The sequence below is a fragment of the Salmo salar genome, chromosome 15 (genome assembly GCF_965601325.2).
Source record: "Salmo salar chromosome 15, fSalSal1, whole genome shotgun sequence".
NCBI classification, from domain to species: domain Eukaryota; kingdom Metazoa; phylum Chordata; class Actinopteri; order Salmoniformes; family Salmonidae; genus Salmo; species Salmo salar.
Window position 1 is genome coordinate 91,211,600 of NC_138305.1, and position 22,366 is coordinate 91,233,965.

General features: G+C 42.0%; 4 protein-coding genes across 6 annotated transcripts; 3 read left to right on the plus strand and 1 right to left on the minus strand.

The window, feature by feature from the left end:
• Positions 1–4,836: 4,836 nt before the first annotated feature.
• Positions 4,837–14,082, plus strand: LOC106572439 (G-patch domain and KOW motifs-containing protein). The gene is made up of 11 exons (XM_014146623.2): positions 4,837–5,076; positions 7,383–7,576; positions 7,700–7,839; positions 8,850–8,956; positions 11,039–11,240; positions 11,508–11,640; positions 12,221–12,398; positions 12,999–13,110; positions 13,238–13,307; positions 13,423–13,508; positions 13,675–14,082. Exons 1-11 carry the CDS (start codon positions 4,874–4,876, stop codon positions 13,801–13,803), a joined length of 1,554 nt encoding a protein of 517 aa, XP_014002098.2. The 5' UTR covers positions 4,837–4,873; the 3' UTR covers positions 13,804–14,082.
• Positions 14,083–14,229: 147 nt separating this feature from the next.
• Positions 14,230–17,060, minus strand: LOC106572440 (polyglutamine-binding protein 1). Of its 3 annotated transcripts, none has more exons than XM_082962153.1 (7): positions 16,749–17,060; positions 15,620–15,687; positions 15,430–15,535; positions 15,193–15,293; positions 14,937–15,074; positions 14,761–14,818; positions 14,230–14,673 (listed from the first exon to the last, which is right to left on the minus strand). In XM_082962153.1, exons 2-7 carry the CDS (start codon positions 15,684–15,686, stop codon positions 14,511–14,513), a joined length of 633 nt encoding a protein of 210 aa, XP_082818279.1. In that variant the 5' UTR covers position 15,687; positions 16,749–17,060; the 3' UTR covers positions 14,230–14,510. The 3 variants fall into 3 exon arrangements, with proteins under 3 accessions (XP_082818279.1, XP_082818280.1, XP_082818278.1); XM_082962154.1 differs by lacking the exon at positions 16,749–17,060 and adding an exon at positions 15,935–16,214 and having other exon boundaries at positions 14,937–15,071; XM_082962152.1 differs by lacking the exon at positions 16,749–17,060 and adding an exon at positions 15,935–16,214.
• Positions 16,165–19,394, plus strand: LOC106572441 (mitochondrial import inner membrane translocase subunit Tim17-B). The gene is made up of 6 exons (XM_014146625.2): positions 16,165–16,329; positions 17,429–17,528; positions 17,623–17,686; positions 17,796–17,924; positions 18,170–18,280; positions 18,389–19,394. The coding sequence occupies exons 1-6, from the start codon at positions 16,304–16,306 to the stop codon at positions 18,460–18,462; spliced, it is 504 nt and encodes a 167-aa protein (XP_014002100.2). The 5' UTR covers positions 16,165–16,303; the 3' UTR covers positions 18,463–19,394.
• Positions 19,395–19,501: 107 nt separating this feature from the next.
• Positions 19,502–22,366, plus strand: LOC106572442 (PRA1 family protein 2). Its single transcript, XM_014146626.3, has 3 exons — positions 19,502–19,777; positions 20,811–21,028; positions 21,196–22,366. Exons 1-3 carry the CDS (start codon positions 19,572–19,574, stop codon positions 21,333–21,335), a joined length of 564 nt encoding a protein of 187 aa, XP_014002101.1. The 5' UTR covers positions 19,502–19,571; the 3' UTR covers positions 21,336–22,366.

The following is a 22,366-nucleotide window of genomic DNA, read 5'->3' on the forward strand; positions in this document are numbered from 1 at the left end:
CAGATTCCTTAAGTCTGCCGGGAAGCATATCACTCCTCAGTGAGGTCAACGATGAGCTCTCATCACCACGCAGATGGCTCACTTTTAGAAGGAGAGAGAGAATGAAAGAAAATGGGATAAGAGGAGAAAGGAAAGTAAAAAAAAAGAAGAGAGAAGACCAGGAAATAAAGGAAGGACTGGCTGTTTTTCTGATGAAGCAATGAACTGATAAAGAGGAGCAGGAGAGGTGTGGTTCTGTGTTTTACGAGGTCACAGTACGGTAACTTAAGGCGAAACCGATCGGTAGTTGGTGAGTGTGCGTGTTTGTGTGTGTGAGAGAGAGACAGAGAGAGAGTGTGTGTATATATATGAGTCTCTAGTGTGTGGGTGTGGGGGATTGTGCTGATTCAGTAGGGATGGGTGAAGGTGACCCTCCCTCCACTCCTACCGCATCCCTCCCTGCATCACCTGATCACAAGGATACCACCACCAGGGCCTTTTCAGGGCCTTATTGACATTTCCAAAATTATTGCTGTGCAATTGTTATTTCACAAGCTGATATGTCATTAAATTAATTTGTCCGCCAATTTGAGTATAATTTTTTTTTACACCTGCACACTTAGCAAACATTTATCTAATCAAAGTATACAGTATGTCTATCACATTGTACAGCCAGACGTGCTATACTTAAGACAATAGACAGTGAGTGCTACAGCTACAGAATTCCAATGCAGTAACAGAGAGCAAAGGTTTGGTCCAAAGATGGGGGGAGTGTCTGTGTAGCCCTGCCCTGTCAAGGGTAAACAGACGCACATCTTCCCTCTGCAGCCTCCTCCTCCTTAACCACACCTTAAATCCCTGTCATGAAAATGCATGAGTGTGAAGGGCACAACATGCACATCATTACAGAATCAACAACTTCCTGGTGACATACACTAATACTACACAAAAGCATGTCACTTCCCACTTAATCTGCTATTCCGTTATAATATTCCGAGATAAGGTCCTGCAGTACATACCTACACGTATGGTCACAAGACGCAGGCCTCCTTACTGTCCCTAGAATTACTAAGCAAACAGCTGGAGGCAGGGCTTTCTCCTATAGAGCTCCATTTTTATGGAATGGTCTGCCTATCCATGTGAGAGACACGCAGACTCGGTCTCAACCTTTAAGTCTTTATTGAAGACTCATCTCTTCAGTAGGTCCTATGATTGAGTAGAGTCTGGCCCAGGAGTGTGAAGGTGAACGGAAAGGCACTGAAACCACCCTTGCTGTCTCTGCCTGGCCGGTTCCCCTCTCTCCACTGGGATTCTCTGCCTCTAACCCTATCACGGGGGCTGAGTCACTGGCTTACTGGTGCTCTTCCATGCCGTTCCTAGGAGGGGTGCGTCACTTGACTGGGTTAAGTCACTGACGTGATCTTCCTGTCCGGGTTGGCGCCCCCCTCGGGTTCGTGCTGTGGGGGAGATCTTCGTAGGCCTTGTCTCAGGGTAGTAGGTTGGTTGCTGAAGATATCCCTCTAGTGGTGTGGGGGCTGTGCTTTGGCAAAGTGGGTGGGGTTATAGTCTGCCTGTTTGGCCCTGTCTGGGGGTATCGCCGGACAGGGCCACAGTGTCTCCTGACCACTCCTGTCTCAGCCTCCAGTATTTATGCTGCAATAGTTTATGTGTCGGGGGGCTAGGGTCAGTCTGTTATATCTGGAGTATTTCTCCTGTCTTATCCGGTGTCCTGTGTGAATTTATGTATGCTCCCTCTAATTCTCTCTATATATTTTTCTCTCTTTCTCTCTCTCTTTCTCTCTTCTCTCTGAAGACCTGAGCCCTAAGACCATGCCTCAGGACTTCCTGGCCTGATGACACCTTGCTGTCCCCAGTCCACCTGGTCATGCTGCTGCTCCAGTTTTAACTGTTCTGCCTGCGGCTATGGAACCCTGACCTGTTCACTGGACGTGCTACCTTGTCCCAGACCTGCTGTTTTGGACTCTCTCTACCGCACCTGCTGTCTCTAACACTGAATTACCGGCTATGAAAAGCCAACTGTCATTTACTCCTGAGGTGCTGACCTGTTGCACCCTCTACAACCACTGTGCTTATTATTATCTGACCCTGCTGGTCATCTATGAATGTTTGAAAATGTTGGCCATATTCTGTTATAATCTCCACCCGGCACCGCCAGAAGAGAACTGGCCACCCCTCAGAGCCTGGTTCCTCTCTAGGTTTCTTCCTAGGTTCCAGCCTTTCTAGGGAGTTTTTCCTAGCCACCGAGCTTCAACATCTGCATTGCTTGCTGTTTGGGGTTTTAGGCTGGGTTTCTGTACAGAACTTTGTGACATTGGCTAATGTAAAAAGGGCTTTATAAATACATTTGATTGATTGATTGATTGATTCCACAAACAAGATCCTGAAAAGTCAACACTCAAGAACTGTGGTCCTGTATGGCTCAGATGGTGCAGCATGGCACTTGCAATGCTAGGGTTGTAGGTTTGATTCCCATGGGGGACCAGTACAAATGAAAATGTATGCACTCACTACTGTAAGTTTCTCTGGATAAGAGTGTCTGCTAAATGACTAAAATGTAAAAAAAATAATAATAAAAAAAAAAAGGGTAAACTTGGGGGTATGAGAGGGAAAGATCAGGTCTCTCTGAGATACAGTGTTTGATCAGGTCTCTCTGAGATCAGATCAGGTCAGATCAGGTCTCTCTGAGATACAGTGTTTGTCAAGGTGCGAGGGACAGTGTTCTCAAAGCACAAGGGTCTGAGATAGTGACACATGTCTCTGGTTCTCTTGGACTTAATTAATGATTCATAATACCACTATAACCTTGACTGCTCCTAGAACCCAGAGCAATGCTCAGTGTGAAGTCAGGCTCTCACAAGCAGGGACACACCCTACACACCAATTGACAGTGAAGCACACACAATAACACAAAGGCTTTCTTACAGATAATAAAGCACATCTGCACACATCATTTCATCAACAACATACAAGCTGTTTGTCAAGCACACTAGATGTTGTAGGCATGAAATATGTCAAAGCTGTATCTATGTAAACACTGTTACAGTAGACAAACTTATAATACACTTTTGTCATTATTACCTTTTACATTTTTGTTTGGGTATAACACAGAATCCAACAATAAAAGGAAATTATATTTCTTAGCATGTTGAGACTGTCTTAATTACAGAAACACAAATAACACTTACTTCTTAGAAAATAATTAGGCTATGCCTAATACGTACTTTATGGTGAGAAACAAAATCACATTCTGACTATACTGTAATAACAAAACATTAAAGTACCTAAACAAAATTAAAAGCTACAGTCTACGGGTCCATTTTGACCAGTCAACTGTTACATTTATCAATAAGATCTCCCCTCCCTTATTCTCTGTCTCACGAGCCCACAGTCTCACAATACGTAATATTCAGGGTAAAATACTGACCTGCCTTGGCGCTGACATACACACATTCTTTTCAAGCAATTTAGCCGTTCAAAGAGGAGCCGTTTAAACGCGTCTATATACATTCACCCGACCGAAACTACACTTGACCCCAACGGTCACTGAATTGAATATTACAAAATAAATGCCAAATAGTTTTCTATTCTACATTAATTCAATACAAGCTATTTGAAATCGGACTAACGCGCGTTTATTGACAGCTGTTATCGACAGTTTCTGCAGACACTCAGACCCAATGTGCACGCCAGACAGAGTATTTGGACACTGTAGTGGAGACTTGTGTGTCATGAACAACGAGGATGCTCTACAGCTGAGCACGAGACCCGCGATGATCTGACAGACGAAAAAAAACTGTCAGGCGAAACATCTGACAGGTTTACTCTAAATGAAGAGCCTGAGCCGGTAGTCTATACACCGGGCTGTTGTTAATTATGATAATGGTACATGGCATGGGTGTTTTCATTTATTATGGGGCTATCCCATTGGGCACACACTGGTTGAATCAACGTTGGTTCCACGTAATGTCTATGAAATTACATTGAACCAACGTGAAATAGACGTTGAATTGACGTCTGTGTACAGTGGGATATTACTTGTTTGTTAAGGGATACAATATCGATAAGCTAACACACGAACCCGGTCACTGACGCTCACCTTCATAATATCCTGCTTTCTTCTAGGTATATTCCTTAGCTTTTGATCTTCTTTTGATATATCAGTGTGGTTATAGACTTTCAAACGATTTTTACACTGTAGTTGAGACCATTCATGTAAAGAAAAGACACGACGACGAAATTGGTTTTATCTGGACAGAGGTGTTACGGAATTGCAGATGAGATGCTGTCAGAGCGCGATACCCATGGCTTGAGGCAATTGAACAAGTCAAAATTGCATGCTATGTTTGGCATAATGTTGTCGGTCACAAAAAGCTGAGAAAAAAAACGTGATGAAGCAAATGAGCACCAAGGGATGTGGGGCATGGAGGGGAGGGAATGAAAATGGGGGGAAAGAACTGCCCCTAGAGAAAGTGGTGTACAGTATTATACACTTTATTTAGTTTGTCTGATGCGCTCGTCTTTCAGCATTAGGCTACTTTGACATGAGTACACAGTACGCTGTAGTTGAAGTAATGGACCATACACAGAACTTTCATTGGATTAACTCAGGTTGGACATAAAATCGTTAAAGTTTATTCTAATATAAAATACAACATATATGAAAGGAAAAATAGACTACAACCAACAACAACAACAAAACCTGTTTGCATGTGCAATAAACCCGCCTATAACAATATTCCCTATAATGAAGGCATTAGCCGATTGCATTTTGGGAAATGTAGTGTCTTCACGCATCCATCAAGTCGCTGTCGGTGCATATAAAACTATATTGCCCAAAGCTCTCTGTTCTTGTCTCCTCTCGTACATTGCAAACATGGCGTCGTCGCAACATGAACAATACTGCAGTAATGTTGATACTTCAACATCTAGTGTTCAGCAGCAAGGAGATAGAAAAGCAGGGGCTATATCTTTTGGTTTTAGCAAAACTTTAAGTAAATTTAAATCTAGTCGGGATGAAGCTATAGATGCAGATGAGCGAGATTATTTAACCGGAGTCGATGGGAAAGAATTGCTAAGGTAAGAAATCTAGCTTTCTTCTAACGTTGGTGTCTAAATACAGTTCCATTAGGTACATGTTGTTGCCTAGTTAGCTAATAACTTTACTAGTCTGTGTTGAATAAACATGTTGCTGCCCATTCATGTATTAGTTTGTTAGCTATGTATTAGCTACACTTGTTTGAACCTGGTGCGATCTTCTTCTCCATGTGGTTTTCCGGCAGACTAGACGCTTTGTTGCGTATTGCAGCCTTTCACAGTTCGGAAAGTGAATTGCACATTTTGTTCACAAAAATGGGAAATGGAGGTGCAATTTATCCCCCCCATCTAACCCTAAATGCAGCGGTCTAAGGCACTGCATCTCAGTGCAAGAGGTGTCACTACAGTCCCTGGTTCGAATCCAGCCTGTATCACACCTGGCCGTGATTGGGAGTCCCAATTGCCAACTTCATTAAATAAAAATAGTATCCGCAAAACACCAGTCTCAATGTCAACAGTGAAGAGGCGATTCTGGGATGCTGGCCTTCTAGGCAGAGTTCCTCTGTCCAGTGTCTGTGTTTCTCCTCCCCCACCCCCCCATATATCTTAATATTTTCTTCTTATTGGCTAGTCTGAGATATGGCTTTTTCTTTGCAACTCTGCCTACAGGGCCAGCATCCCGGACTTGCCTCTTCACTGTTGACGCTGAAACTGGTGTTTTGCAGGTACTATTTAATGATGTTGCCAGTTGAGGACTTGAGGCATCTGTTTCTCAAACTAGACACTCTAATATACTTGTCCTCTTGCTCAGTTGTGCACCAGGGCCTCACACTCGTCTTTCTATTCTGGTTAGAGCCAGTTTGCGCAATTCTGTGAAGGGAGTAGTACACAGCGTTGTACGAGATCTTCAGTTTCTTGGCAATTTCTCACATGGAATAGCCTTCATTTATCAGATGGAATAGCCTTCATTTCTCAGAACAAAAATAGACTGATGAGTTTCAGAAGAAAGGTCTTTGTTTCTGGCCATTTGAGCCTGTAATCGAACCCACAAATGCTGATGCTCCAGATAGTCAACTAGTCTAAAAGAGGCCAGTTTTATTGCTTCTTTAATCAGAAAGACAATTTTCAGCTCTGTTAACATAATTGCAAAAGGGTTTTCTAATGATCAATTAGCCTTTTAAAATGATAAACTTGGATTCGCTAACACAACATGCCATTGCAACACAGGAGTGATGGTTGCTGATATTGGGCCTCTGTACGCCTATGTAGATATTCCATAAACAATCTGCAGTTTCCAGCTACAATAGTCATTTACAACATTAACAATGTCTACACTGTATTTCTGATCAATTTCATGTTATTTTAATGAACTAAAAATGTGCTTTTCTTTCAATAACAAGGACATTTCTAAGTCAACCCAAACTTTTGAACAGTATTTTATGTTATTTCATAGTTTTGATGTCTTCACTATTATTCTACAATGTAGAAAATAGTACCAATAAAGAATGAGTAGGTTTGTCCAAACTTTTGACTGGTACTGTACATATTGCTGCAACATGACCATAAACTTGAAACACCATAGTGGGTTCGGAACAAAAGCTCTTACAGGATAATTTATATACAGTACCTTAGCATGACTTTATCCAGTGAACACAATGCATCAAAACTCAGAAGGACACTGTCTCCTCAGTCTCGTGCTCACCACCAGGTCTGCGTTGCACCAAACGGCGTGCATTACAGACACCGGGGATCCTCAGCTTCAGTTGATCCACCCCACCCCAGCTATCACTCCTTTCAGCGGCGCTCTGCTCTGGAGAGCAAAGCAGGACAAAGTACTTGGTTTGTGTTGCGTGGACTTAGATTTGTACGGTTTGTACCTAGCGCCCTTCTTTCTGCCTCGCATCATCTCGTCATCCGTCATTCCTCCCAATACGAAGGCCCCTCAATACCCGCTGTTTACTCTACTGCCCCCCGCCTGGTGTGCTCTGCTGGCTGTTAGCCTTGCATACTAGCTAGTAATCTCATAGCCCAGTTTTCCCACGTGAGCGCCGACCAGCTTCTCGATGTGATGCCTGTCCACGAGAGACTGGGGGTGCGTCCTAATAATATCTCCTTTCTCCTAAAGTGTGTACAATCGTTCCCTATTTCCCACAAATCTGGATTGGTGGAGGCATGGGCTAGTGGGAATTTCAACAATATCTTTTAGACCAGTCATTAAATCAGTGAAGGAAAGTGAACAAGGGCACACACTGGGGGAAAGGAGAGATAATTGGGATGTAGCCCTTGTATAGCTAATTGTTGTCTAGTTAGTAAATGCTTTCTACCTCTGTCTGTTTTGTCTGTCATAGTACCAATCCTGTGGAGAAGCCGAAGGAGCTGATCATTCCACTCATCCAAAGGAACCGCTGGTGCAGCAGGCAGGAAAACAGAGCTGGCCTGGTCCAGGGGCACGGTGATGGAGGAGGGGTTAAAGCCAAAACACAACCCCCCTCTCAGGAGCAGGACTCAGTGGAATCACAGGCTGTCAAAGAAATTATTGAAGGTTTGTGTTCGTCAGCTTCAGTTACTACTTCAGTGAAAATAGCCTCTGAGAAATTATCCTAATGTTGTGAATCCACAGGGTATAGTCTGTTAGCACTCTTTCAACTTCACATCTATCTTTCAGAATCCCAGAGGCAGCTTGACCAGTGGAAAAATGGGGACCAGGCAGACCCCAACCTCACCATCCCCCTGCTGATGCAGAACCAGGCTCCACAGGGGTTTGAGGATGGAGACCACATCAAGGTGGACCTGCGACCAGAGTCTGTAAGTATGGGTTAAAGGTCAGAGAAACCTTGTCTGTGACTGCCTGATTCTTGTTGTCTGGGTCTTAGGTCTTTTCTCATTGGGCTGTAAAGTAACTTCAATGTGTTTTCACAGCAAATGTTATGTGTGAAATCGAATTAGGGAAGGCAACTTTTACAGAGGGGGATTGAAAATTGGTTCAGCTCATGAGAGAGAAGTTGATTCATAAACAGAGATGGAAAGTTATGATAAGGGTGAGTGAATAAGAGCGAGATGGATTACCAAGAGTGTGTGTAAGTCAGGTCAACAGTGTGTACAATGACAGCGGCATGTGGACTGACCAGTTTAACTGGGACTGAAGTCATAGACTGTGTGAAAGTGCTGACCGCAGGATATTTACACACTTCAGATCTGGCAGCGTCTTAAGAACGAGATGACACTTGCTCGCCCTCCCTCTACCTAGAGACCAACAGTCATCTTCCTTTGTGCATCTCTTCCTCAATACCCCTCCCACCGCCCTCTCATCACTGTCATCTTACATCTGTCTTGACTGTAGAAATGCAGAAGGGGTTGGCTCATTCCACCTCTGGGTCACTTTCATGCTTCTCCCCCCATTAGAGTGATCCCAGCTCCTCCTAGAGCAGACAGAGCCCACAAGGGAGCTAGTGATGAGCATGACCACTGGGACAGAGAGTACACACATTAATGGCGGCAGCATCTCTCTACACTGCTGTGGTCTGCTGTGATGTGGTTGGTGACATCAGTCAGCCTGGACTGGCTGAGTCTGTGAGCCTTGAGCCAAAGCCAAAGGATTGTATAAGAACAACATTGGCATCAACTTTTATTGTGTATGGAGTCCGGACGTACACAAGCATCTGTCAGTCTATGGAAGCACTGTCTGGCAGGCTGACACAATCAGATGTACAGAGCCTTAGACTACCAGTGGGTGTGTAAAGAGTGATGTAAAATGTTCTCCCTTTCTGGGACTGCATCAAGACTGATGTGTTTCTGATCAGTTGCTGTATGTTCAGTCCACAGAGGCAGACTATGACAGTGTTCCTGTGGAGGCGTACGGGTTAGCCATGCTGAAGGGGATGGGCTGGAAGGCAGGAGAGGGAATTGGACGGACCTTCAAACAGTGAGTATTCTCTCTCATGGTCAATCTTCAAATAAAATTGTATTTGTCTCGTGCTTCGTAAACAACGGGTGTAGACTAACAGGGAAATGCTTACTTATAGGTCCTTTTCTAACAATGCGGAGTTAACAATAAAAATATATACAGTACCAGTCAAAAGTTTGGACACCTACTCATTCCAGGATTTTTCTTTATTTTGACCATTTATACATTGTAGAATAATCGTGAAGACATCATGACTATGAAATAACACATATGGGATCATGTAGTAACCAAAAAAGTGTTCAACAAATCCAAATAAATTTTATATTTGAGATTCTTCAAAGTAGCCTCCCTTTGTCTTGATGACAGCTTTGCACACTCATGGTATTTTCTCAACCAGCTTCACCTGGAATGCTTTTCCAACTGTCTTGAAGGAGTTCCCACAAATGCTGAGCACTTGTTGGCTGCTTTTCCTTCACTCTGCTGTCCAATTCATCCCAAACCATCTGAATTGGGTTGAGGTCGTGTGATTGTGGAGGCCAGGTCATCTGATGCAGCACCATCACTCTCCTTCTTGATCAAATAGCCCTTACCCAGCCTGGAGGTGTGTTGGGTCATTGTCCTGTTGAAAAACAAATGATAGACCCACTAAGCGCAAACCAGATGGGATGGAGTATCACTGCAGAATGCTGTGGTAGCCATGCTGGTTGAGTGTGCCTTGAATTCAAAATAAATCACAGACATTGTCACCAGCAAAGCACCCCCACACCGCACCAACTCCTCCATGCTTCACGGTGGGAACCACACAAGCGGAGATCATCTGTTCACCTACTCTGCGTCTCACAAAGACACGGCGGTTGGAACCAAAAATCTAAAATTTGGACTCATCTAACCAAAGGACATATTTCCACCGGTCTAATGTCCATTGCTCGTGTTTCTTGGCCCAAGCTAGTCTCTTCTTCTTATTGGTGTCCTTTAGTAGTGGTTTCTTTGCAGAAATTTGACCATGAAGGTCTGATTCACGCCGTCTCCTCTGAACAGTTGATGTTGAGATGTGTCTGTTACTTGAACTCTGTGAAAAATGTTTTTGGGATGCAATCTGAAGTGCAGTTAACTCTAATGAACTTGTCCTTTGCAGCAGAGGTAACTCTGGGTCTTCCTTTCCTGTGGCGGTCCTCATGAGAGCCAGTTTCATCATAGCGCTTGATATTTTTTGCAACTGCACTTGAAGAAACTTTCAAAGTTCTTGACATTTTCCGGATTGACTGACCTTCATGTCTTAAAGTAATGATGGACTGTCGTTTCTCTTTGCTTATTTGAGCTGTTCTTGCCATAATATGGACTTCGTCTTTTAACAAATAGGGCTATCTTCTCTATACCACCTCTACCTTGGCTCAAATGCATTAAGAAGGAAAGAAATTCCACAAATTAACTTTTAACAAGGCACACCTGTTAATTGAAATGCATTCCAGGTGACTACCTCATGACGCTGGTTGAGTGAATGCCAAGAGTGTGCAAAACTGTCATCAAGGCAAAGGGTGGCTACTTTGAAGATTCTCAAATGTACAATATATTTTCATTTGTTTAACACTATTTTGGTTACTATATGATTCCATTTGTGTTATTTCATAGTTTTGATGTCTTCACTATTATTCTACAATGTAGAAAATAGTCAAAATAAAGAGAAACCCTGGAATGAGTAATTGTCTAAACTTTTGACTGGTACTGTGTGTGTGTGTGTGTATTTATTATAAATAGTTGTTAATGCCTTTTTAGAACCAGGTTTCTCTGTCTGCTTTATTTATAATGTCAATAGTGTCCATGTGTAACAGTATAGCTTCCGACCCTCTCCTCGCCCCTACCTGGGCTCGAACCAGGGACCCTCTGCACACATCAACAACTGACACCCACGAAGCATCGTTACCCATTGCGCCACAAAAGCCCCTTGCAGAGCAAGGGGAACAACTACTTCAAAGTCTCAGAGCGAGTGACGTCACCGATTGAAACGCTATTAGCGCGCACCACCGCTAACTAGCTAGCCATTTCACATCGGTTACACATGCTTATTGCATCAGTATTTCTTTTGTCTTTTTCTTTCTCAAGAGATGTGAAGCCTATAGAGCACCAGCTGAGGCCTAAGGGTCTTGGTCTGGGAGCTGATCGCTCTTCCATAAGAGACCTGGAGCCCAGTGGGCCCCGGAGGCCCCCCAAGCCAGGCGAGGAGCGGAAGGAGGAGACCCTCGTCCTGGGGCCTGGAAGCCATGTGCTGGTTGAGTCTGGAGCACACAAGGACCTTTACGGGAAGGTGAGATATCTGACTTTGTGTGTCTGGAGTCTGAAACCACAGAAAGCAACAGCAATCTCCTGAGACCATGACATTGTGGTATATCACTGTCTATATTCTGGCAATATTCTGTGTCATAGTTGTTCTAGTTTGATGACTTATTTAAAAAGAGCAAGACAATTAACTTCACTTTGCTAAAATGTTATTGCCCCTCTACTTGTGCATTTTCACAGGGATTGACTGTTTTGTCTCGCCCTCCTTCTCATTACCATACCATTCTTGTTACAGATTGAAGGGGTTGATCCGGACAATGCACGAGTAGTGGTTAAGCTCGCAATTGGTAGCAGGACAGTGACAATCAGTCAATATGCACTGAAACTGGTTGACCGCACAGAATATGATAAAAACTGCAAAGACCTCAGTAAGTCTGTCTTCTGACATCATTGTGAATGCTCTATGAAATGACATTGAACCTGTTCTCAGTAAAATACTGGACAAATTGAGCAAACAGGGAGTCATGGAAATTTTCTTTCCGTCATTATTTCCAATATTATTGTCTTCTGTGCAATATTGTGAGATACCCCCTCTACATAAGATGGAAGGTTCCAGACAAGAAGGGCAAAAAATGGTCGGGTGAGTGATGAGCTGAGCTCTCTCTAGCTAACTGACATTTGAGCCACTGTGTGAAAAGGAGCAATCTGGCCATATCCATTTAAACCACAAACAGCCATGCTGTTACTGCTTCTATTATCAGTAATCAGACAGACCTGTTCCAAAAGTGGAGGGAGATTCACACATCAGGGATACCAGTCAAATAATACTGGTGCTCATGTGTTTATGCACAGGCTAATTTTACTGCTCTTCTGTGGCTTATTTGTTATTGCTGAACAGGTAAATGTGTATCAGCACTATTATTATCGATGATGCAGATGAGACTACTTGATAATGCTTATGCAACTGTTTAATGGAGTCCCCTGTAATACTATCTTTCTTCAAAACAGGTCGCCTCAGCAGGGCCCACAAAGAAAAGGAGAAAGAGAAGGAACGGCAGAGACGGGAAGAGAAGGAGAAAGAAAGGAATAATGAAGATGAGAGGAAGAAAGATAGATCTTCTGAGAGGGACAGAGATGGAGGGAAGGATCAAAGAAAAAGGAAACATCAGGATTCAAGTCAGGACAGGTAGAGTATCCTGAAAATATTTGATGTTGGAAGTGTAATATTTATAATAAATACAAGCGGATAACGAATATGACTTGGATTAGTTTATAATGAAATATAGTACTCGTTCATAGAAATACAAATATGAAGCAATTATTTACTCACGCCATTTAATTTGTTAAAGGTGCAATATGCAGAAATCGCTCCGCCATTTCCTGGTTGCTAAAATTCTAATAGTTTGCCTAATTTCAGTTTGATAAAACAAGCAATAGATTGTGTAGAGAATCATTGTACCATCTAAACTGCTGTGAAATGTATTTTCATTAAACCAAACATATTGTACTTTCAGCTGTTTGAAACTGGTGTACAAAACCGAAAGTATAATGCGAAAATAAACTTAAGACCGGGAAGCATAGAAATAGAACATATCTACCGCTTCTTAGACTTTCTTTCAATTAAAGATCTATAACTCACATTTCTATGTGAATTTGGTCAGGTCGCCCAAAAAGTTACATATTGCAGCTTTTAACAAATAATGAAAAGGTATGGGTAGATTGCTTCAGATTTTGTAATGTAATTTTTTCTTGATCCTCGCATATCACCTTTTCCTTCTCTCCTCAGAGAGAAGCCTATGGCGAAGCTACCCCCTGCTTCTCCCCCCTGGCTCCAGAGAGACCTGAAAGTTCGCTTTGTAGATAAAGCCTTCAAAGGGGGAAGATACTACAATTCAAAGGTACTAACACAAGGGGCGCTGGTACACAAATCATCGCAACTCATTGCCTGTTGACACTTTACAGCCCACAACAGTTCTGTTGTTGATCATTAGAATCAGTTTAATATCCCATGTTTGTTTCTTGTAGATGCGAATAGAGGATGTCTTGACGCCAAACATCTGTGTGTGTCGTACTGAGGAAGGCAGATTCTTAGATGGTGAGTTCATGAGTCTTCGGTTTACTGCTGAATTATATTCTACTCACTCCAACCCATATGCTTTTAAATGGTATTTTTTTTACTCAATGATGCCCTTGTCTTTATGATAACGTAGATGTTAAACAGACAATGCTAGAGACCATTGTGCCAAAGAGTGACTCGGAGGACATCATGGTTGTACTCGGTGAACACAGAGGGCAGGTGAGTGGATGGGTTGGCTGGCTCATCATTATCATTTTGCCTGTAAAATATCCATGCTGATTTCTGTTTCATAGCTTTCATTACTGATTGGATTGAAGGCCTACAAGATTGGGTATGTTTAAGTACATATTTTAAAGGGTCCGTTGTCAATTATGTGGTGTTTCAGGTGGGCCGTATCCTCCAGAGGGACAAAGACCAAAGCAGAGCCATGGTGCAGCTGGACAGATATGAGGAGAAAGTCTTCACCCTGGACTATGACTCCATCTGCCATTATGTAGGAGGGGGAGATCACTGACCCTCTCTGGTCTTACCTGCTCAACTCGTGATGCAGTGGTTAAAAAAGAAAGTGTGAAGAAAGTAACATTCCCTGTACTTTCAATGCATTTACCCGTGTTAGGTGGGTGAACTCTTGTGCACAAGTGTGTAAACGGTGTTTACCCTCTACTACAACACTGATGCCCCAACGTCCTCTTAGTGGATATGTAATGTCTACATTTTACACTTTGTTATAAAATGCAAGTTTCTCTGTATGTACACAGAGTACCTTTTTTAATAAAATCATGTCAAAAGCAAAGCCATTTTATTGTGCTTTGTCCTAACTCAAATGTGGCAAAATCATGTTGGCCATACTACAATATTCAGAATTATGCCTTTTTTTATTTTTTATTTGCTAGGTTTCCTGCAATAGCCTCTCCAAAGGAAAAACACCAGTTCAAGTCAATTCTTTTAAACAAAATTAGTCATTTATTTAGAAATGCCACTCATCTGATGATCATTAAAAAGGTAGCCTGCAGGTAACATTTGAGCAATAGAAAAATAAATCCAAGTAATATTTACACATGTACTGAAGCACATGAATGTATTTGCCTCACTGGATAAGCTTGGTCAGGAGTCTCACATTCCATGTTGTGTATGGATTGAGAATAGAACGGTAACGTCAGAGACAAACGTGCAGACCAGGAGCCCACAGTTCTGTGTTTCCCTCAGTTTGTAGCCCTGTGGTCAGTCATCATAATCACTGGGGGGCTTTTTATTGGCAGCGTTGGCCCTGAGTACAGCTCCAGGGCTGGGGTACGGACGCTGCTGGAACAAAGGCCCTGATGCCGTGGTGTCTGCCCCCGTCTTCGCCTCATTGCGCTTGGGCAAGCCAGTGGACCAATTGCCCCTGTGGGAAGGAAAATAAATCTTAGATACAGAGCAGGGGGAAAAGAGTGGTGATGAATGACCACTATGGTTGGGTCAGTGGCCTTACGCGGGAGCATCGGAATAAGCACTGGGATCCATTGGGTCCATCTCCTCAACCTTCCTCCCTGAAAGAGTTGAGACCTGTTAGCAAGTGTATACAATTCATTCAATTGTTTATGCTTGCAATATTTGTTTGGAGCAAGAAATGCAACGTCCCTCCGGAGGAAGGTTATGAATCTTTACCTCCTCGCTTGTTCTTGCTATAAGGGGCAGCGTCTTCTCTTCTCTGCATCCGTCTGTCTCTCTCCCTCCCATCATTCCTTCCTCTTTCCCTATCCATTTCAGGTTCTCGCTCCCTCTCTCTGTCCTCTCCAACTTCTGCTGTAAGACAGAAAAACAGAATATTGGGGTTAATGAATGTCAATCAAATCCATCCTAAATATTGAGTCTGAATACATACAAGTCTCCTACTGGGGGGTCATGCTAGGACTCTTCTTACCCCTCAACATCTTGGCAGCTTTGGTTATCATAGATGTGGGGTCGGTTGGGGACAGCCAGGCAACCAGGTCAGAGTCCACATTCCAGTAGTATGGCAGACCACTGAAGATACAAAATACATGGAATCTTAGTCTATGAACAAAAATAAATCACTCCATCATAGCTGCTGTCCAGTAGCCATAGCCAATGGGTGTTGTACAATTTACAGATTTAGTAGAGAATCTGAAAGAGTGCTTACCAAATAGGGTCAAATACTTTGTACCAGTTGGGAGGTAAATTCTCACGGGCAGTGGCCTCATAATCTACATTGTTGTCGTCGTAGTCCTCAGCAATGATCTCCACATCTAGAGACAAGTAGTGCTGGTGAATGACAGCTAACATTTTTAGTGAGTATAAATTACATTGTTTGGAACAGTTTGTTGCCATACCTTCATCTGAGTGCTTAAGAATCCCTCTTTTGGCTAGGCGAGCCAGTAACGCCGAGGGTAGAGGCATCCTAAGAGAAAATACATGATTATAACTAGCCTCACTCACACAGTTATTGCCAAAAGACATTACCGGTAGTTGGCTAGATAAAAAAAAAAAAAAAAAGTACGTGTAGCTAACGTTAGCTCACTCGCGTCTAAGCATCAGTATTGTAGCCTGCAAACTAACGTTTCCAGACAATCCAAATTAGCCGTAATTTAAGGGAAACGTTAATGTAATCAAATGTGAATACAACTAAAAGCCCGGTTTATAGTTACCTGCAGCCAAAATTGTCCTTAGCTACTTAATTTCAGATGTGGAGTGAAATCTAGCTAGCTAGCCCCCTCAGTGATAATAGAAACAGCACTAGGATTATGTCATTATTTGCGGGTGGGTCCAGGTTCACGTGCTAACATGTCTGCTGTATCTGCATTTCTATTTTGAAGTCGGGAAATATAGAAACGCAGTCTCCTGATTTTTGAAGCTATGGCTCTATCCAGTTTTGTGGCTGCCAGTCTACCAGAAACAATGCAAAATTGCAAACAACTAGCCACCTACGCAGCGTCGCTTCAGACTGGCGAAAAGAACGCACGTGAACCAACCCAATTCCTTCGTCTCATAAATGTGTCGTCACAGCAACAACAAACATGGAGGAATATGCCCGTGAACCTTGGTAAAGTACATTTCAGATTAGGCAGAGAATTAAGTAAACCGTTTTCAATATTGGTCCGATCTCTCTTTAGCCAACATACATGGTTAAAGAGTACGCTTCCCCATATGGTTATGCCTTTCATGCCTGAGTCATTACAAAAATGATGGTTGAATTAGCTATCAGTAACCTTAAGAGAAATCTGGTGCTTACTTGTCCTTTTTAAAAAAGAATTATTTAACCTTTATTTAACTCCTTGCTTTAAATGAGAATTGAAATCGAGAACCAACTTCTCTCGTTGAAAACGGCATATGGCATATCAAACATTTATTCCAGTGCCAAAAATTGACAAAGTGTAAGTATATACATTTTGGTCGTAAAGTCAGTATCTTTTAACGGTGAGTTTTATAAAATGTTGTGTACAAGAGTTCGTCAGGACTTACTTTAGGGTTGTTTTTTTATTTCCTATAATGCCCACCAATACGGGATATATACTGCTGCGGTGATTACACTTTGCACTTTATCCAATCCATATTGCAGAACACACAGACCTGCCCAGCAGCTCAGTGAATCGGACTTTGTTTACTTAAGACAACACTGTGCATGTTTTTACCTGAGAAATACCGCAGCAAACACTTTAGGTAGATGTACAATTGCGTGAATAAAACCTTATCAGAAAAAAAACTCAAAAGTAATTACAGATTTTCTTGAGTATTCTTAGATTAGTTCAGACTATTTTGAGGAAGGGATATAGCTTTGTTCCTATGGTATCTCATGGGGGACAAACATTAGTAACTGCCACATCAAACCACACTCCAAAGACTGAAATCTCGTTTTTCGTAATGAGCAACAGAAAAACACAGGCAGAATCGGTGCATTCAGTTGCTCTTTAAAATAGCCTTTTTATAAATGGTCTTTATAAAATGTTTGATAATGGTTTTTAATTAGTATCCTAATAATAATATTAGCTATTTAAATATTATAGTAGTGTGTGTGTGTATATATATATAACGTTTAAATCGGTAATAAGCCTACACATTTATGCATAGATAGACAAAGGATTTCTGTTGAATCTGTCAGTATTGTGGTTTATTTACCCATGTCTTTTACACACACTTATCAGTCCCTGGAGAATAGTAGATGATTGTGGTGGTGCATTCACCATGGGGACAATTGGCGGAGGGGTATTCCAGTCAATCAAGGGCTTTCGGAACGCTCCTGTGGTGAGTTTTTAAAATACTTTCTCTGAGCATATTAAATATATTTTAAGATCAATATCAGCACAGTGATTCAATCCTTTTTTCCATCTCTGCACAGGGCTTTCAGCACAGACTAAAAGGTAGTGCCAATGCTGTGAGAATAAGAGCTCCACAGATTGGCGGTAAGGGTCACTGTCTCTACAGGAGTTCTCTCTCGTACAGCACAAAGTACAAACCCCATCATCACTGTTTGTTTATTTCTCACTAACAGTTTATGTGATGTTCCTGTAGGTAGCTTTGCTGTGTGGGGTGGACTTTTCTCAACGATCGACTGTGGTCTGGTCCATATTCGAGGGAAAGAGGATCCCTGGAACTCTATAACTAGTGGAGCGATGACTGGGGCAGTCTTGGCTGCACGCAGTGAGTGTTGAAGCAAACATTTATTTGACAATAATTTAAATTTGGTATAAATATATTCTCCTATCCAGCGAATATATTTATATATATATATATATATATATATATATATATATTTATATATTTTTTTTTTTCTAGACCCTCTAATCTGAGAACATCCCCACCCCCTGCCTGACCATCTTGCCCCACCGACCCAACAAAGTCAGATTACCTCAAGGGTTTGACTGTTGGCTTTGTGCTCTTCTCAGGTGGGCCCTTGGCTATGATGGGGTCAGCTATGATGGGGGGCATCCTACTGGCCCTGATCGAGGGCTTTGGGATCCTTCTCACCAGATACACAGCACAGCAGTTTCAGAACCGTAAGTAATGTTTAGAGAGAGCCTCTAGCTATAGAATGAAAAACCACCACACAGCAGTAACTAGTAGACATGACAAATCAGTTTTTTATGTCTCTTTCTCCTATCCAGCGAATCCCTTTGTGTATGACCCCAGACAGCTTCCTCCGAAGGATGCCAGCCAACAGCAGACTGGGTTCCAGTAGAACCCAACTTGGTCTGGAGCTACTGAGCCTAGCTACAGCCCTACATACTGTGACAGTCTCTGACTAGAGAGGCGCTCTATCACCTGACCACACAGGTGTCAGCATCCTCAGGGGAATGGAAATATCTAATCTAAGCCCCCATCCTCTCAATGGCAATAAGAATGTAGATGCACTTTAGTGTTATTCCTCAGGGCTAGATTACAGTTGATTTGAGTTATTTATGAATATATGTTTGTGTATACCGGTACACCAGTGTTCCTTCTGAGTAGTCCCGAATAATACACACTTTTATCAGATACATTTATGGTGACTGTAAGAATGTTGGTGCTTTATTACCACAGCTACAGAAATAGAATGGGTAGCTGAAAATGTATAGGCATTAATACAGGCATACAAGTATGGGATGCCAAGATTTAGGATTAGAAATTCCCTCAATCTTATCAGAAGTGTGTCAGTTATGGCACAATCAATGCCGTTCAAAACGGATATATTTTCTCTTGCTTTTAAAATGCAATGCACTGAGGGAGGAGAACTGCACTATCATTTCATTTCCTCTCCTCTTTTATAATTGTATGGCTTATAAGGGTCTGTGTCACATCACAAATGTGATGGAATGGCATGTCATGACCAAATACAGTCACGGCTCATTTGTTCTGCTGTTTATGTCACTACCTTCATTGGATGCCTGCCACTATGCCATGGATTACTAGACATTCCCACCATCTAAGCACTATAAGGTCTATCCACTTTGATGAACCAAAGCACTTTCTTACTCCATCTCTGTGTTATTGTGTTGAGAAAAATGAGATGGTTTTGTGACACAATGAAGATATGTTTTGTAATGTATAGAATGCTGTACAATAGTTGTTTGTTTTAATGTATTTATGATGCAGAAAAATAAATGTTTACAGTGTAATTGACTGGGAAAATTATTGAAATTGTTGATTCTTGTGTGGCTCCTGAATTCCTTCTAATCAATGACCGTATATTGATTGCCGCACTGGTTGTGGCATTAATCAGCCTCTGACGCGATCAAGTAAGCAGCAGTTGATTCTCTTGAACAAGTCCGTAATCGAACACGCCCCTACCGCCGCTTTGAGTAATGGGAGATGTTCGTTTTTAGATTGAAAATTGTGAAAATGGACGTGCAGCCGCCTCCTATCCGAACCTTGGATGATTTTGTTTTGAATTCGTCTCGGTTCGCCGTGCGAGACATTCGTCATCTGGAGAGATGGAACAATCGGATCATAAATAACTTGCTGTATTACCAGTCCAACTATTTCGTCTCGTTTTTGACATTCCTGGGAATAGTAGGGTATGTTTCTGAAGTGGTCGTTTGTTGCATGAAACCACAGCTATGGAGATAAATAGTAATGGCGTCTTTTTGTAGGCTGCTCCATGGTTCGTTGGACAAAGACTATGTGGAAATTAATGGCGTTTTAGTAGGGTTTTGTTGTCAACACAGGTTTAGGAGGTCTTATACGTTTTGTTCTATGATAATCTTAATCGGCTAACCTAACTTTTTGTGAATTTTGAAGCATTTATGTAATACAAAAAGTATATAAAGGCTTCATAAGTCATAAAGGTCATGTTAACATATTAATATTATCTCATAGAACAAAACGTATAAGATCTAAGCCTGTGTTAACCCCAGACCTTATTTTCGGCGTTCATCCCAAAGCCCTATTCTTTCCCCATTGCTTTTCCCAATAGGAATGACTGAACCAACAAGAGGTAACTCATTTCCGTTTTTTAGGACTACAAGCTGGAAAGCTCTATAGTAGCTACTATTGTAATGTGAGCCATCACAAATTCTGTGGAAATGGATGTGCTGGGTCCATAATCAACATAATCATGTATAAGCTAGCTAACAAGCCATTGGCTGTGATAATGCACTGATTAATCATTTTATTGGATTCATGGCCTTATCAATGTGACACACAATTTAGTTAACCTATATAGAGAAATCCACTATCAGCCTTTTCTCTACACAGAGAGGCTGCTGCCTACATACAGACTTGAACACTTTGGCCACTTTAATAAATGGATCACTAGTCACTTTAAAAATGGCACTTTAATAATGTTTACATATCTTGCAATACTCATCTCATATCTTGCCTATGCTGCTCGGTCATTGCTCATCCATATATGTATATGTATATATATTCTTATTCCTTTACTTAGATTTGTGTGTATTAGGTAGTTGTGGAATTGTTAGATTACTTGTTAGATATTGCTGCACTGTCAGAACTAGAAGCACAAGCATTTCGCTACACTCGCAATAACATCTGCTAACCATGTGTATGTGACCAATACGAATTCATATGATATCCCTCCTGCTCTGACAGGTTTTTCTGGCCCTTCCACCTCTTCTTGGGGGCCACAGTGGTGACGTTGATATTTATGGGGTTTGTGTGGGCAGCAGAGAACCAGGCCCCCATCAGACAGTTGCGACGGAACCACCCATCCCTGGCCCTGGGTGCCATCCTGGGGGCCAGCTTCCTCTTCATCACAGTGCTCGGAGGAGTATCCGTCTTCCTCTTCGGCATAGCCTTCCCCATCTTCTGTTAGTATTTATTCTCTCTTTCACCTCGCCCCCACTATTGTTGCCACAACGTAAACATATATCAATCTTCGGCTTATAGCAATATTGTAACATAACACTCTCAGGCTCTCTCTCCCTTTGTTATGCCCCTGATTTCTCTTTTCTCTCTACCTCTATCTCTCTTACAGTGATACTGATCCACGCCTCTGTTAGGCTGAGGACCCTCAAGAACAAGTTGGAGAACAAGCTGGAGAACATTGGGCTGAAGAGAACACCCATGGGGCTCCTACTGGAGTCACTAGGACAGGAACAGGAGGCTGGGTCCTAGAGGGGGAGGAGAGGAAGGGGTAGAGAGATGCCTGGTTCTATTTCAATCTTTTGCACCTATCCCTATTCACACATCGGAAAGGACTGGATAAATGTTATCAATATGTTGAGCTAAGTTCCTTTACATATCCTGTCCTGATATGTAATCACAGTGGTAGGGGATAGAGACCTAAATGGAACGAGTCCTCTCAAACTAAGAGTGGGAGACAGGGAGGTGGTGAGGGAGGCTGAGGAAAGTAGAGGAAGAGAGGAGGGAAGTACAGTAAAGCAGTGGTGAAATTATTATGATATCACAGTGTCACGAATGTGGTGTTACAGATTGCAAATTCTATGGACTCTATGCAGCCTTTTTTATGCACACACTAACTGTCATGGGTTCTTTCCCCCACAAGTCATATTGCACACTTTGACAAGCTCCTTATTAGAGTCTGCATTTTATCCTCAGAAAGCTGACATTATGTGAGCTAAAATACTGCTCTGAGAAGCAAATGTGTCCTCCTAACAGACATGGAGTGTGGAGAGTGCTACAATAAGATGGTTTTTAAAATGAAATTGAAACGCCAGCGTTATGGTTACAATTTTTTTTTTTACATGGAAACCTGGTGTTTGATGAGCCACTACTCTAACTTCTGAACACACTACTTTTTATGTTATTGTCCATCCTCTACTGCTGTTGGGTTTTACTATTTGATGCAGTTGAAAGTTTCAATGAGTTGGGACAGATCAAGGACAATTGTGGAACAACTGTATGCTTTTAATAGAAATACAATGAATTCTACTTCTATGATGCTAGGATTCCAATCATTTTTACCAGGATTATGTATGTGTCTCTGTCCAAGCATTATGTGTTGCCAAGAACATTAATGTCAGTTTGCCTTCATTGTGTAAAATGTTATTCCATTGAGAATGTTGTATTTCTTTTTAGCAGTGCCTTCTATGGACTTATACTATTGCGGTTATGTTTTTTTTTTCTCCAATGCTGTCAAAATGTATTTACACTCTATTTAATACATATGCAATATCTTGTCATGA

Excerpts from the sequence above, each read along its gene's own strand:
- LOC106572439 (XM_014146623.2), top strand. The coding sequence starts at position 4,874 with ATGGCGTCGTCGCAACATGAACAATACTGCAGTAATGTTGATACTTCA. Across the intron at positions 7,840-8,849 it reads TGGACCTGCGACCAGAGTCT|TCCACAGAGGCAGACTATGA; the intron begins GTAAGTATGGGT and ends CTGTATGTTCAG. Across the intron at positions 13,308-13,422 it reads GGAAGGCAGATTCTTAGATG|ATGTTAAACAGACAATGCTA; the intron begins GTGAGTTCATGA and ends ATGATAACGTAG.
- LOC106572440 (XM_082962153.1), bottom strand. The coding sequence starts at position 15,686 with ATGCCTCTACCCTCGGCGTTACTGGCTCGCCTAGCCAAAAGAGGGATT. Across the intron at positions 15,075-15,192 it reads AGCTGCCAAGATGTTGAGGG|CAGAAGTTGGAGAGGACAGA; the intron begins GTAAGAAGAGTC and ends TCTGTCTTACAG. Across the intron at positions 14,819-14,936 it reads TAGCAAGAACAAGCGAGGAG|GGAGGAAGGTTGAGGAGATG; the intron begins GTAAAGATTCAT and ends CAACTCTTTCAG.
- LOC106572441 (XM_014146625.2), top strand. The coding sequence starts at position 16,304 with ATGGAGGAATATGCCCGTGAACCTTG. Across the intron at positions 17,529-17,622 it reads GCTTTCGGAACGCTCCTGTG|GGCTTTCAGCACAGACTAAA; the intron begins GTGAGTTTTTAA and ends ATCTCTGCACAG. Across the intron at positions 17,925-18,169 it reads GGCAGTCTTGGCTGCACGCA|GTGGGCCCTTGGCTATGATG; the intron begins GTGAGTGTTGAA and ends TGCTCTTCTCAG.
- LOC106572442 (XM_014146626.3), top strand. The coding sequence starts at position 19,572 with ATGTTCGTTTTTAGATTGAAAATTGTGAAAATGGACGTGCAGCCGCCT. Across the intron at positions 19,778-20,810 it reads ACATTCCTGGGAATAGTAGG|GTTTTTCTGGCCCTTCCACC; the intron begins GTATGTTTCTGA and ends CTGCTCTGACAG. Across the intron at positions 21,029-21,195 it reads CATAGCCTTCCCCATCTTCT|TGATACTGATCCACGCCTCT; the intron begins GTTAGTATTTAT and ends TCTCTCTTACAG.